The sequence below is a fragment of the Hemiscyllium ocellatum genome, chromosome 28 (genome assembly GCF_020745735.1).
Source record: "Hemiscyllium ocellatum isolate sHemOce1 chromosome 28, sHemOce1.pat.X.cur, whole genome shotgun sequence".
Classification (NCBI taxonomy): domain Eukaryota; kingdom Metazoa; phylum Chordata; class Chondrichthyes; order Orectolobiformes; family Hemiscylliidae; genus Hemiscyllium; species Hemiscyllium ocellatum.
This window is the reverse complement of record NC_083428.1, coordinates 42,623,437-42,637,130: the sequence shown is the minus strand read 5'-3', so window position 1 is coordinate 42,637,130 and position 13,694 is coordinate 42,623,437. Positions and strand designations below refer to the sequence as shown.

At 41.9% G+C, this 13,694-nt stretch overlaps 1 protein-coding gene across 3 annotated transcripts in view; it reads left to right on the top strand.

Annotated features, from left to right (window-relative positions):
• Window positions 1-13,694, top strand: part of LOC132829189 (procathepsin L-like) — a 40,742-nt gene that overhangs the window by 13,139 nt on the left and 13,909 nt on the right. For 2 of the 3 annotated variants that reach the window (XM_060846552.1, XM_060846553.1), the window contains exons 1-2: window positions 4,355-4,466; window positions 7,669-7,782. In XM_060846552.1, coding sequence (XP_060702535.1) covers window positions 4,362-4,466; window positions 7,669-7,782 — 219 coding nt within the window. In that variant the 5' untranslated portion in view covers window positions 4,355-4,361. Of the gene's footprint in view, window positions 1-4,354; window positions 4,467-7,668; window positions 7,783-13,694 lie in introns of those variants that run through there. The other variant, XM_060846554.1, reaches the window with a different exon arrangement.

Below are 13,694 nucleotides of genomic sequence, written 5' to 3'. Positions count from 1 at the left end.
TTCCCAAACAATGAATTTTTCAAACAATTTACCTCATTAGAGGGGACACAGTTTTACTATCTGTAGCATTGAAAGGGTTTTATATTTTTCACACAACACAGACAGCTTTTTGTGAAAGGCGTGGATGATATTGCAGTTGATCAGGGAAGTTAACTGGAAACACTATTATAGCAAAGGGATCCAATAGATGGAGATGTGCAGATTGTCTTTTAGAATGTAAACATAACCTGCTTTTCTGACAGGAATCTGCTACCTACTGACAGGTTAGGGCACAGCATGAGTCAGCTCCAGCATTTAGTGTACAGTATGGAAGCAGAACTCAGGGATGTGAAGGCCAAAACTGGGAGTCATGTGAGATACATCTCTGATAGGACCAGTCACCTGACCAGTTCACAGGTCATGGGATCACTATTGTCCTGCATTCCTTTCTCCTCAGGACAATATTTGTAACATAATTTTGAAATTATTTATGCAGCCTCACTCCTGTTGTTGGCCAGAAGATGGCAGTGGATTGGCACCTCAAGAAACTTCTTCACAGGGGGCAATAGGCTGCCAGAACATGTTTGGCCATCCTGGGTTAGGAAGCTGGATGAGAGGGACTTCAACATCCTTTCCCTCATCAAAGATTATCACTCTGTTGCCAGTGCATCACCTCACAACAAATCAAACCAGGCTCAAAGCCAACTGATAGGGAGTCAGTGACATAATGATAATTTACTGGGCTGGTAAGCCAGACTATTGCTGCAGGGATATGAGCTCAAATAGCAAAAAGTTTGAATTTGATCGAGAATCTAAGTTGAAAACTAGTCTGTGATGACAATTCCATCTATTATCAATTATAGTAAAGAAATTTATTCTTTTAGGGAAGGAAATTTGTGGTCCTTACCTCATTTGCATATGGTTCTTTTTTCATTTACTATTTGAGAGGCCCTTCCATGTTTCCAGAGCAATAGTGTTTGTAAGTTATCATAGAGTCATAGAATTTCATAGCATGAAAACAGACCCTTTGGTCCAACTTGTCCATGCTGACCAGATAAGCTAAATTAATCTAGTCTCATTTGCCAGGAAGTAGCCCATATCACTCTAAATCATTCCTATTCATAAACCTATCCAGATCCCTTTTAAATGTTGTAATTACATCAGGCTCCACAACTTCCTCCAGCAGCTCATTTCATATACACACCATGCTCTGCATGAAAAAGTTTCCTCTCAGGTCCTTTTTAAATCTTTCTCCTCTCATTTTAAACCTATGGCCTCTAATTTTGGACATCCCCATCCCAGGGAAAAGACCTTGGCTATTCACTTTATCCACGCACCTCATGATTTTATAAACCTCCATATGGTCACCCTTCAGCCTCGAATGCTCCAGGGAAAATAGTCACAGCATGTTCAGCCTCTCCTTGTAGTTCAAACCTTCCAACCTTTGCAACATTCTTGTAAATCTTTTCTAAACCCTTTCCAGTTTTACAACATCCTTCCTCTAGCGTCAAGACCAGTATTGCACACAATATTACAAAACTGGCCTAACCAACATCCTGTACAGTTGCAACATGACCTGCCAACTCCTATACTCAATGCATTGCCCAATTAAAAACAAGCCTACCAAATGCCTTCTTCACTCTCCTATCTACCTATGATTTCATTGTCAAAGAACTGTGAACCTGTACTCCAAGGTATCTGTTCAGTAACACTCCCCAGCACGTTATGATTAAGTGTATAAGTGCTGCCCTGATTTGTCTTTCCAAATTGCAGCACCTCACATTTATTTGCATTAAGCCCCATCTGATCAAGATCCCATTACCTTCACCTTGCCCTCATTGGTAAAGAAACCTATGTTGACCTCCTTTGAGGAAATGTAATGCATGTAGCATCTCAACCCTGTCCACCCCTTGTTTTCGGTCCATCTAGTTAATGAGTATGTTCCAGTTTCGCAAAGCCTGTGTTAAACTATGCCTAATGTTGACCAGATTGATTCCTGGGATGGCAGGTTTGTCTTATCAGGAGCAATTGGTCAATTGATTTTATATTCACTGGAGTTTAGAGGAATAAACAGGAATCTTGTTAAAATGTAGAAAACTCTAATGATGCTGGACAGACTCGAAGTGAGGATGATATTTCCCCTGACCAGCAGTGGGGAGGGGTGTTCCAGAAGGAGAGGCAACAGTATCAGGAGATATATTAATTCCATCCATTTGCGACTGAGATGATGAGAAATTTCTTCACTCAGAGGGTGGCAAACCTATGGAAGTTTCTCCTATAAAAGTCCATGGAGCCTAAGTCACTGAATATATTGAAGCAAAAGATAAATTTCTAGAGGTTGCAGGTGTCAAAGGGTATAGACACAGAGTATGGTGTTGAGATAGACAATCAGCAGTGGTCATGTTGAATGCAGAGTGGGCTTGATGGGCCAAATGGACTACACTTGCACATATTTCTGAGTCTTTATGTTTCTACAGTCAGCAGTTTTAGCCACCATCCTTAAAAAGGATAAATTTGCCTTGGAAAGAGTTTAGATTTAATGGGTAAACATCTACACTGCAAAGGTTTAATTAAAAGTTGTGATTGCTCCAGATGGCCCTGCCTTCCTGGAATTTAATGAATCGTTTAGAGTTTTCAAGCAGTTTGGAGGAACAGGTAAGTTCAATGGAGATAAACTATTTCCTGGAAGTTTAAGACTAGTCTAAATGATTAGAGCCTGAATTTATGAGTGAAATCAGGACATGCATCTTCACATAAATGATTAGATTCCCAACTGTGTAGAAACAGGCTCTTTGGCCCAACCAGTCCACACTGACCCTCCATAGAGTAACCCACCCAGACCATTTCCCTCTGATTAATGCACCTAACACTATGGGCAATTTAGCATGGCCAATTCACCTGACCTGCACAGGTTTGGACAGTGGGAGGAAACCCTCACAGACATGGGGAGAATATGTAAACTCCATATAGGAAGTCACCCAAGGCTGGAATCAAACCTGGGACCATGAGGCAGCAGTGCTAACCACTGAGCCACCATACCAGCCCATGTACTGGCAAAGGGTTTTGGCCCAAAACATTGACTTTCCTGCTCCTCAGATGCTGTGCGACCTGCTGTGTTTTCCAGCTCCACACCTATTGACCCTTTATATCAATGGTGTCGGAAATTGGAGCATTTTTCCCAAATAACAATTGATATTGTATTGGTTGTAAATGTGAAATGTAAACTTGCTTGGTTTTTGTTATCCAGTGGTATTAAGGGATATAGGGATAGGTAAATGTGTTGAGTTGAGTCACAGATCAACCATGATCTTGTTGGATAATGGAATATGTTCAAGGGACTAAATGGTCTAGCTCTGTTCCAATATCCTAAAGAATTACTCTTCAGATTTCATGTGTTGATGCAGTGCACATTTACCCACACTGCTTGTCAGTGTATAGATTTATGAAATGTCCCAGGAGTTATAATGGCAATGGGAGTTGTCTGTTACAGTATGAATGTATATCTTGTATTTGTATTGAAATGCTAGATCAGCAACAACAGCTGCAAATGACCTGAAGGCTTGTCAGAGTGGCAGTTACAGAGAGCATTTGATAAATTTGGTACATTTCCCTGTCAGGCTGCTTTACCATTGTCATGTCCATAAACTGAAGCATATATCTCTGTATCATTCTGAGATTGACCTCACATGGAGACCAACAGCTCTGGGCAGGCTACTATTCCCAGCCTTGGAGGGTGAATGCCTTATGTATCAAGCTACACCCTCTTTCCAGGCTAGGCAACCAAATATCATGAGGTGGATTAAAGTTTTGATCTTGCATCACGTAGCTTCCCAGCTCCAGATCTATTAATTCCATCTTACCCCCTTATGGTCTTATTTCACACTGTAATTAGAAATGAGTACCTCTGTTAATTTACTCCTTGGCACCTATGGGAACCCCTTACAATAACAAATTAATACTAACTCTAGAAAGTCAGTGAAGATGGAGGCTGGTGAACACCAAGTTCACGATATTTTTCATTCCAGATAAATTGCCCACTATTTTTAATTTTAGGAATGCCTACATGATCGAGAATGTCCTGCATGATGTGCTAAAGGGTCCAAGTAGCCAAATAGTCTTTTCTGATTTGAAGCTTTCATACAGTGTTATATCAAACATTGTATATCCAGTTTCTTCCTTAGAGAAGGACCTATGAACTACAACGTCCTCAGAACCATAAGGCATTTAGAAGTGGAAAGGAGGAGCAGATAAAGAAATTAAGCTTCTGAGTTCTTGATTTGAGAGACACTGATTTCACCCTCTCATTTTAGAGGTTTTCATAAGAGTGGCTGCATTGTGTCATGACACTGACTCAGTACCTGATGTTGGAGTTGGGCTTGCTCATGGCATATTCCGTGATTACAATATGCGCCTTGTCAACCACTCCAAGTTCAAATATAGACTGGGAAACCTGGAAGACTATCCATGGGAAAAAGTACAACAGTAAGGTAAGAAAGGTCTCAGAGGTGAAGAACACATATCTTTTTTCTTTTGAATTGGATAAATACCTGACAAAAGAGCGTTCAGGTATATAACTCTTTGAAGTTTGCATCACATGTAGGCAGGGTGGTCGAGAAGGCATTTAGCACGCTTGTTAAAGGTTTTAAAAGGACATGAGGTGCAATGTTTTGACACAGAGATTGGCTCATATGTGGAATGAACTGCCAGAAAAAGCAGTGGATGTACAGTTTTAATATTTAAAGGACATTTGGATAAGTACATGGATAGGAAATGTATGAAGGGATAGGCCCAAATGCAGGCAAGTGCTACTAGTTTAATTTGGGAGCATGGTCGGCATGGATTGGTTGGACTTAAGGGTATGTTTCCATGCTGAGTGACTCTATGACTCTAAAACAAAATTTAAAGTGGGCTGCTTTGTTCTGGAAGGTGACAAGTTTTCTCAGTGTTGTTGGAATCTTGCACTCATCTGTCCAATGGAAGAGTATTCCTTCAGGCTCCTGGATTGCCCTTTTTATACAGGCCTTTGGATATATCTCATTGAATCCCTGCAGTGTGGAACAGGCCATTTGTCCCAAGAAGTCCACACTGACCCCCAGAAGAGTCGGCCACTCGGACCCTTTCCCCTACCCTATTACTCTACATTTCCCCTGACTAGTGCACCTAGCCGACATATCTCTGCACACTATGAGCAATTTAACATGGCCAATTCACCTAACCTGCACATCTTTGTGACTGCGGGAGGAAACTGGGGCACCCGGAGGAAACCCATGCAGACTCGGGTAGAACGTGCAAATTCCACACATACAATTGCCCAGGGCTGGAATCAAACCTGGAACCCTGGCACTGGGCCACCATGCCACTTAGGAGTTAGGAGGTTAATTACTCACTGCAGAATTTCTAGCCTTTGACTTACTGCTTCAGCCAGAGTGATTATAGAGCTGGTTCAGTTCAGTTTCTGATCAATGATAACCCATAAGATGCTAATACTGTAGGATTCATGATGGTAAAGTCATTGAAGGAGAGATGATTGGAATCTCAGCTGCTGGGTTGACAGAGTGATTCTATGTTTCTATGGCCATTACCTGGTACTGTGTGGTGCAAATATTACAGGCTATTTATCAGCCCAAGATAGGATCTTATCCAGGTCTTGCAGAAGGAACACAAATTGCTTTGGCATCTGAGGAGTTACAAAGGGGAATGCTAAAGTTTAAAATGTACAAAGCAGAGTACATGAGCAGAGATGGGGCAGGTCTCAGATCTAGGATTCACAAGGATTTGAGGTTGAGATGCTTTTAGTCCTTATCAAATTGTAAGATCTCACCAGATCATTGGCTGAAGTTTGGATTAATTTCTTAACATTTTCACTTACGTCTTTAGATAAATTTGCCCAGATTAACTTGTAAACAATAAAACGCTTCATGTAATTATTCTCACGCTTAACCTAAACTTTATTTATGCTGAAAAGTCCGAAAGCCCATGAATGCAATGTGTGAATAAAGGAACAGTGTAAATGCGACACTCAAAGAGTTCCAGTCTCTTGTTTTTAAAAGCCATGATGTGGAGGTGCCAGTGTTAGACTCAATTGGACAAGGTCAAAAACTACACAACACCAGGTCATAGTCCAATGGCTTTATGTGAAAACATTAGCTTCCAGAGCACTGCTCTTTCATCAGGTGTTAGTGAGAGAGGAAGACTTTAGACACAGAATTTATAAGGAAAAGATCAAAGTGTCATACAACTCTTAAAAATGAATTGAACACACATAAGATATCTCAAATCTTTAATCTGTTAGATTGGAGGTATGGGTGTCAATTGATGAATATGCAAATTCCAGAATTTCTGAGAAAATTTATCAATATAAAGGAGGTGACACCTCCAGTCAGACCCTAAACAAGACTTCACGCCTCAAATACATTGTCTGACCGGAGGTGTCACCTCCTTCATATTGATAACATCTTAAGTTGTCTCAGGGCATTGACTTGAAAGAAATCCTGGGAATTGCATATTAATCAACTGAAACCTGCATCTCCATTCTAACTGATTAAAGATTTAAAAGTCAACTTATGTGTGTTCAATTCATTCTCATGAGTTGTATGACCCTTTGATCCTTTCCTTATAAATTCCGTGTCTAAGGCCTTCCTCTCTCACTAACACTAGCAGCACTCCAAAAGCTAACGTTTTCAAATAAACCCATTGGACTATAACCTGGTGTCGTGTGATTTTTGACCTTATTCTTAAAAGAATAGTGATTCCTTCCACAGTCCTTGGTTTACAGCAGTAGCCTTTTCCCAATGTGATCCCAATCCAAATTAAAGAAACATTAAAGATGGTTACTGTTTACAATGGAAACCATCTCAAAGACTGCAATTGTAAGCCATACCCATAGAAGTGGCATGGACTTGATGAGCTGAATGCCTCAGATTGCAATGTAGTGAGTCCAGATTTGGAAACCTCCAACCATATTGACAAGGAGGTGGGGGCTTTATCCGTGCAGCCCATGGCCTCATCAAATGTTTTCACTTCCTTCTGAATAGCTCCTTGATAGAGGTAGAAGTAGTGTTTTCAGAATTACTTACTAAGAAATTGGTCTCTGAATTTTGGCCTTTGACCTAGGGCACAACTTCCTGGTGGTTTTGACTTCAGTTCACTTTTGAGTCAAATTTATCCAAGACTGAAATCCAGCAGACACACTCCACAATGAGTTCAAGTGAATAGAATTCTGTCAGTGAGGAGTTCACTGATCACAAGAACGTCAAATTATCTTTTATTATCCGGAACAGATTGGTACAGACACACCTTCTCATCTTTATCTCCCAGACCTATTTTCCATGGATTCAACTCCTTGGTTGAAAAGTCGTATTTTCAACACTGTTTGGCCAAGTTCCTAAAAGGTGCAATTAATGGACATTGCAAGGACAGACAAATTAAACTTTAACAGCCCAGGGGTGGAGTACAAATTCTGCTGGTTCCTGACATGCAGATCCCACATAACATGGGGTGTTGTCAGGGTAAACCTACTAGATGCACCAAAACTAAGCAACGCTTCCTCACCAATATTCAAGCAGCTACACTTCAAAACTAATAGCTGTAAAATACTTTGGGACATTCTGAGGTCTCCAGAGGTGCTATTGAAATGCAGACACATCTTCATGATGACAACAACTTAATTTCTCACTGTTCTGTGTCCAGAAAACAGAGGCTGTCAGAAAAGGAATCTGGCTGCAAAATCTGAAGAAAATTAAGGAGCATAACGAACAACAAAATTCAACGTTTATGATGGTCATGAATAGTTTTGGTGATTTGGTGAGTGATGTCTTGGGTTAAGGTGGCCTGTTGGTTAGATACATAATCCAGTGCTTAGAACTTAAATTCTACCAGGACAAGCTAAGAAATGAAACTCGACAGAATCCAGTATTTGTTGATCAGTGTCGGATAAATGCATTCCTGGTTGTATTGTGAAAGCCCAGCACAAGAATGGGGATCTGCAACATAAACCTGACGGAGTCACATATCATTCTGTCCTATATTACATAATTGGCTCTTAATGTTCTCAAGTCAACTACTCAGGTCAACTCAGGTCAATGAGCAATAAATACCCCATGTGGTTAATCCAAGATGGAGGACAGGAAAAAAATTGTGGCTGTAAGAATTGTTCCTTTTTTGAGATTTTTCAGTGTTGGAGCTGATTTCCTCAAATTCTAGGAGCAGTAGTTAGTGTTTAATAAGCTGTTATATTGTTTTAGAACTTTCGGAAAAAAGAGATTAAAACAACAGCACTTGTAAAAGGAAGAAGAGAGACAGATAGCGATGACGTGGGAGGTGAACCAATCGGAGAAATCAGTCAGCACAACTGTCTGACCCAGCAATGAACCTGCACAGCTGACTGCCTCTGCTGTTTGGTTTCAAGTATCTTTGGACGTCAGAGCTCTTCTAAGAAAAATTAAGAGTGAAGTTCACAGCTAACCTGTTTAGGGGAGCTCACAGCATGGGAACAGCTCAGTGGCTAGTTTTTAAAGTATAACCTCACTTTTTTAAAACATAAGTCTACAACAGTGAGTAGAGTGTTTTATTTTTGATTAAATGTTTTTCTTGAGGTCTGTCTCTTGATTAAACTTTAAAAATATAAAACATAGATACTAAGTTTGGGAGAAGATTTGTAGCTCGGGTGCTCGTTGTTGTGGTTCTGTTCGCCGAGCTGGGAGTTTTTGTTGCAAACAATTTGTCCCCTTTCTAGGTGACATCCTCAGTGCTTGGGAGCCTCCTGTGAAGTGGCAGAGACAAGCCACTATAAATTCCAGAGGAAACATCACAGAAGTGCTTCACAGGAGGTTCCCAAGCACTGAGGATGTCACCCATAAAGGGGATGAAACGTTTGCAACAAAAACTCCCAGCTCGGCGAACAGAACCACAACATTGATACTAAGTTGGCCTGGAGCAGTGTTTTTACAGCAGGAAGACTGGGCTATTTTCTGGGTCTGCAGATTGTTAAGGTGCAAAGGTGGTCTTTAGTAGAGTGATGTGCTCTTCCTGTCAGATGTGGAAGATTAGAGAGAGTTTCCATGTTACTGATGATTATATCTGCATGAAGTGTATCTGGTTGTGAATCCTATTGGATCACATGGAGCAGTTGGAATGGCAGCTGGACGCAATGAAGAGTTTACAGAAGCAAGGAGGGTGTGATGGATGGTAGTTGCAGGAAGGGAGATAAACCACAGATACATTCAGATGAATGGATTACCTCCAGGAAAGGTAGGAGAGGGAGGCAGGTAGTGCAGGCATCTCCTGTGGCTATCCCCAACTTGAACAAGTATGCTGTTTTGGAAAATTAGGGAATGATGGACTCTCAGGGATATGTAGCACTGACAGCCAGGTTTCTGGTACCGAACTTCATAGCAGTTCGGTATCTCAGGGGTGGACAGAACTGGCAGTTTAATATTCCAAGGTGTAGATGCTATCAGAAGAATAGAAAGGGGGCAAGAGAGGAGGGGGAATGGCATTCTTGATTAAGGTTAAGTTAGCTGTACTTTGGGAGGGTATTCCAGGGAATATGTCCAGGGAAGTTATTTGGGTGGAACTGAAAAATAAAAAAAGGGATGATCATCTTACTGGGATTGTACTATAGACCCCCCAATAGTCAGTGGGAAAATTGAGAAAAGAACTTGTAAGGAGATCTCAGTTATCTGTCAGAATAATAGGGTAATTATTGTAGGGGTCTTTAACTTTCCAAAAGTAGATTGGGACTGCCATTGTGTTAAGGGCTTAGATGGACAGGACTTTGTTAAGTGTCTACAAGAAAATGTTCTGAGTCAGGATGTGGATGTACCTACTAGAGAAGGTGCAAAACATGACCTACTCTTGAGCAATAAGGCAGAGCAAGTGACTGAGGTGTCACTGGGGAAGCACTTTGAGGCCAGTGACCATAATTCTATTAGTTTTGAAATAGAGATGGAACAGGATAGATCGAATCTAATAGTCAAAATTCTAAATTGCAAGAAGGGTGATTTTGATGGAATTTGGCAAGAACTTTCAAAAGGTGATTGGGGGCAGATGTTCACAGGTAAAGGGACAGCTGGACATTGGGAAGCCTTGATAAATGAGATGACGAGAGTCCAGGGACAGTATATTCCTGTTAGGATGAAAGGAATGGCTGGTAGGTGTAGGGAATGCTGATGAATTGAGAAATTGAGGCTTTAGCGAAGAGAAAGAAGGAAGCTTATGTCAGGTATAGACAGCAGGGACTGAGTGGATGCCTAGAAGAGTATAAAGACAGTAGGAGTACACTTAAGAGGGAAATCAGGAAGGCAAAAAGGGGACATGAAGTAGCTTTGGCAAATAGTTTAGGACACTCCAAAGGGATTCTACAAATATATTAAAGCTGGAAGAGTAACAATGGAGAAAATAGAGTCCCTTAAAGATTAGAAAGCTGCCTAATAGTGGAACTGCAGGTGATACTAAATGAGTATTTTGCATCCTGGAAAAGGATATGGAAGATAGAAAGCATGGGGAAATAAATAACAACAGCTTGAAAAGTGTCCATATTACAGAGGAGGAGGTGCTGGATTACTTAAAACACATAACGGCGGATAAATCTTTGGGACCTGATCAGGTGTACTTCAAACTCTGTGGGAAGCTAAGGAAGTGAGTGCGGGACCTCTTACTGAAATATTTGTATCACTAATAGATACAGAGGAGGTGCCAGAAGACTGGAGGTTGGCTAATGTCATGCCTTTATTTAAGAAAGCTGATAAGGAAAAGCCAGGAAACCAGTGAGCCTGACATCAGTGGTGAGAGACAAAAGAACTGAAGATGCTGGAATCCAAGGTAGACAAGATGGAGACTGGAAGAATACTGCAAGCCAGGCAGCATCAGGAGGTGGAGAAGTCAACACTTCAAGCATAATCCATCTTCAGGACTGGGTGTGGGGGTAAGGAGAGTTTAGCAAAAGTGAGGACTGCAGATGCTGGAAACCAGAGTCTAGATTAGAGTGGTGTTGGAAAAGCACAGCAGGTCAGGCAGCATCTGAGGAGCAGGCAGGAGAGGGGCTGGGTGGTGAGGCAGTGATAGGTGAACACAGGTAGAGGGTACGACCTGGTTGGTCGATGGGAAGACTGAGTCTGGTTGTAGCTGGAAGGAAAGGTCAATGAGAGGAATGGAAGGGGGTTAGTGGCTGGGAACGGATTTAGGGAATGGGAAGAGAGTCGGGGGATGAGAAGGCAGGTTGCTTCATGTTGAAGAATTCAAAGTTGAGTCCTCCTGGCTGAAGGATGCCCAGGCAAAAGATGAGGTGTTGTTCCTCCAATCTGCAGTTTGGTTTGTGGTGGCAATGGAGGAGGCCAAGGATGGTCATGTCAGAAAGGGAGTGGGAAGGAGAATTAAAATGGGCGGTGACTGGGAGATCAGGTTGGCCCCTTCAGGCATTGCTGAAATGCTCGGCGAAACATTCCCTTAGTTAACGTTTGAGAAAACCACATCGGGAGCACCAGATACAGTAAAGTAGGTTGGAGGAGTGGCAGGTGAACCCCTGTCACACATGGAAGGATTGTTTAGGGCCCTGGATGGAGGTGTATTGGGTGGGGGGGGTGGTGTACTGGCAGGTTTTGCATCTTTTACGGTTACGGGGAAGGTGCCTGGGGATTCGGGGGGTCGGTGGGGAGAGTGGTGTGAACAAAGGATTGACGAAGGGAGTAGTCCTTGCAGAAGGCAGCGAGGGGTGGGGAGATGAAGGTGTTCTTGGTGGTGGGGCCTAGTTGGAGTTGGTAGAAGTGTTTAAGGATACACATTGGGTGCGGAGACTGATCGGGTGGTAGGTGAGGACTGGGGTCTCGGTCTTTGTAGTGTTTGGAAGGGTGGGGGTTTAAAGCAGTGGAGCAAGGAATGGAGGAAGTGCAGAGGAGGGCTGTCTGGATGACAGAGGGGGGAAAAGTATGTTGTTCAAAATGGGTAGACATCTGGTATGCTTGGGAGTGGATGGTCTCCACGTCTGAGGAAATGCAACAAAGGCAGAGGAATTGGAAAAATGGGATAGCATTCTTGCAGGCTACTGGGGTGGGAGGAGGTATTGCCCAGGTAGTTATGGGAGTCTGTGGGGTTATAGTAAAAGTCCGTGGTGGATAAGTTGTTGGAGGGAATCTGGAGGGATAGGATTTACATGTATTTGGAAATGCAAAAACTGATTAGGGATAGTCAACATGGCTTTGTGTGCGGGAAATCACAACTCATTAACTTGATTGAGTTTTTTGAAGAAGTAATTAAGGGGATTGATGAGTGGTGGGCGTGATCTATACAGACTTCAGGAAGGCATTCGGCAAGTTTGCTCATGGTAGATTGCTAATATGGTGAGAATTAGCCATTTGGATACAGACTGGCTCAAAGGAAGCAGACAGAGGGTGGTGGTGGAGGGTTGCTTGTCAGATTGGAGGACTGTGACCAGTAGAATGCCACAAGGATCGGTGCTGGGTCCACTGCTTTTTATTATTTATATAAATGGTTTGGATGCAAACATAGGAGGTTCATAAGTTTGCAGATGGCACCAAAATTGGTGGTGTAGTGGACAATGAAGAAGGTTACATCATAGTACAATATGACCTTGATCAGATAGGCCAATGGGCTGACGAGTGTCAGATGGAATTTAATTTAGAAAAATGTGAAGTGTTGCATTTTGTAAAGGAAAATCAGGGCAGGACTTATACACTTAATAGTACAGTCCTGGGGAGTATTGCTGAACAAAGATACCTTGAAGTAGAAGTTCATAGTTCCTTGAAAGTGGACTCCCAGGTTGATAGAATAGTGAAGATGGCATTTGGTATGCTTGCTTTTATTGGTCAGTACATTGAGTATAGAAGTTGGCAGATCATGTGGCTGTACAGAACATTGATTAGTCCACTTTTGGAATCATGCATGCAGTCGGAAAAATGTTGTGAAACGTGAAAGGATTCAGAAAAGATTTATAAGGATGTTGCCAGGGTCGGAGGTTTTAGCTATAGGGAGAGGCTGAATAGACTGGGGCTGTTTTCCCTGGAGCATCAGAGGCTGAGGGGTGATCTTATAGATGTTTATAAAATCATGAGGGGCATGGATAGATTGAATAGCCAAGGACTTTTCCCCAGTCTGGGAGAGTCCAAGACTAGAGGACATAGGTTTAAGGTGAGAGGGGAAAGATTTGAATGGGACCTAAAGGACAACATTTACATGCACGTGGTGCACATATGGAATGTGTTGCCAGAGGAAGTGGTGGAGGTTGGTACAATTACAACATTTAAAAGGCACTTGGATGTATAGGAAAGGGTTAGAGGGATATGGCCCAAGTGCTGGAAAATGGGACTAGATTAATTTATGATATAAGGTCGGCATGGATGAAATGGATTGAAGGAATTGTTTCTGTTCTGTACATCTCTATGACGTTCTGACTCCAAATGTTGTTTTAACAGCATCGTTTATATCTTGAGAGCACACATGTTCAAGTAATAAATCACCACAAAATCTCCTTTTTGTAATGCATTTACAATATGAAGACATTGCTGGCTAGGCCAGAATGTTTTGCCAGAGGGTAGTTGAGAGTCAACCACATTGCTATAAGTCTGGAGTCAGATTTAGTCCTGACCAGGTAAGGATGGCAGTTTCCTTTTCTAAAGGATATTAGTGAACCAGTTGCATTTCTTTTCTGACAATGGTTTCATAATCATCATTCAATTTGTAACTCCAAATTTCTGTTGAAT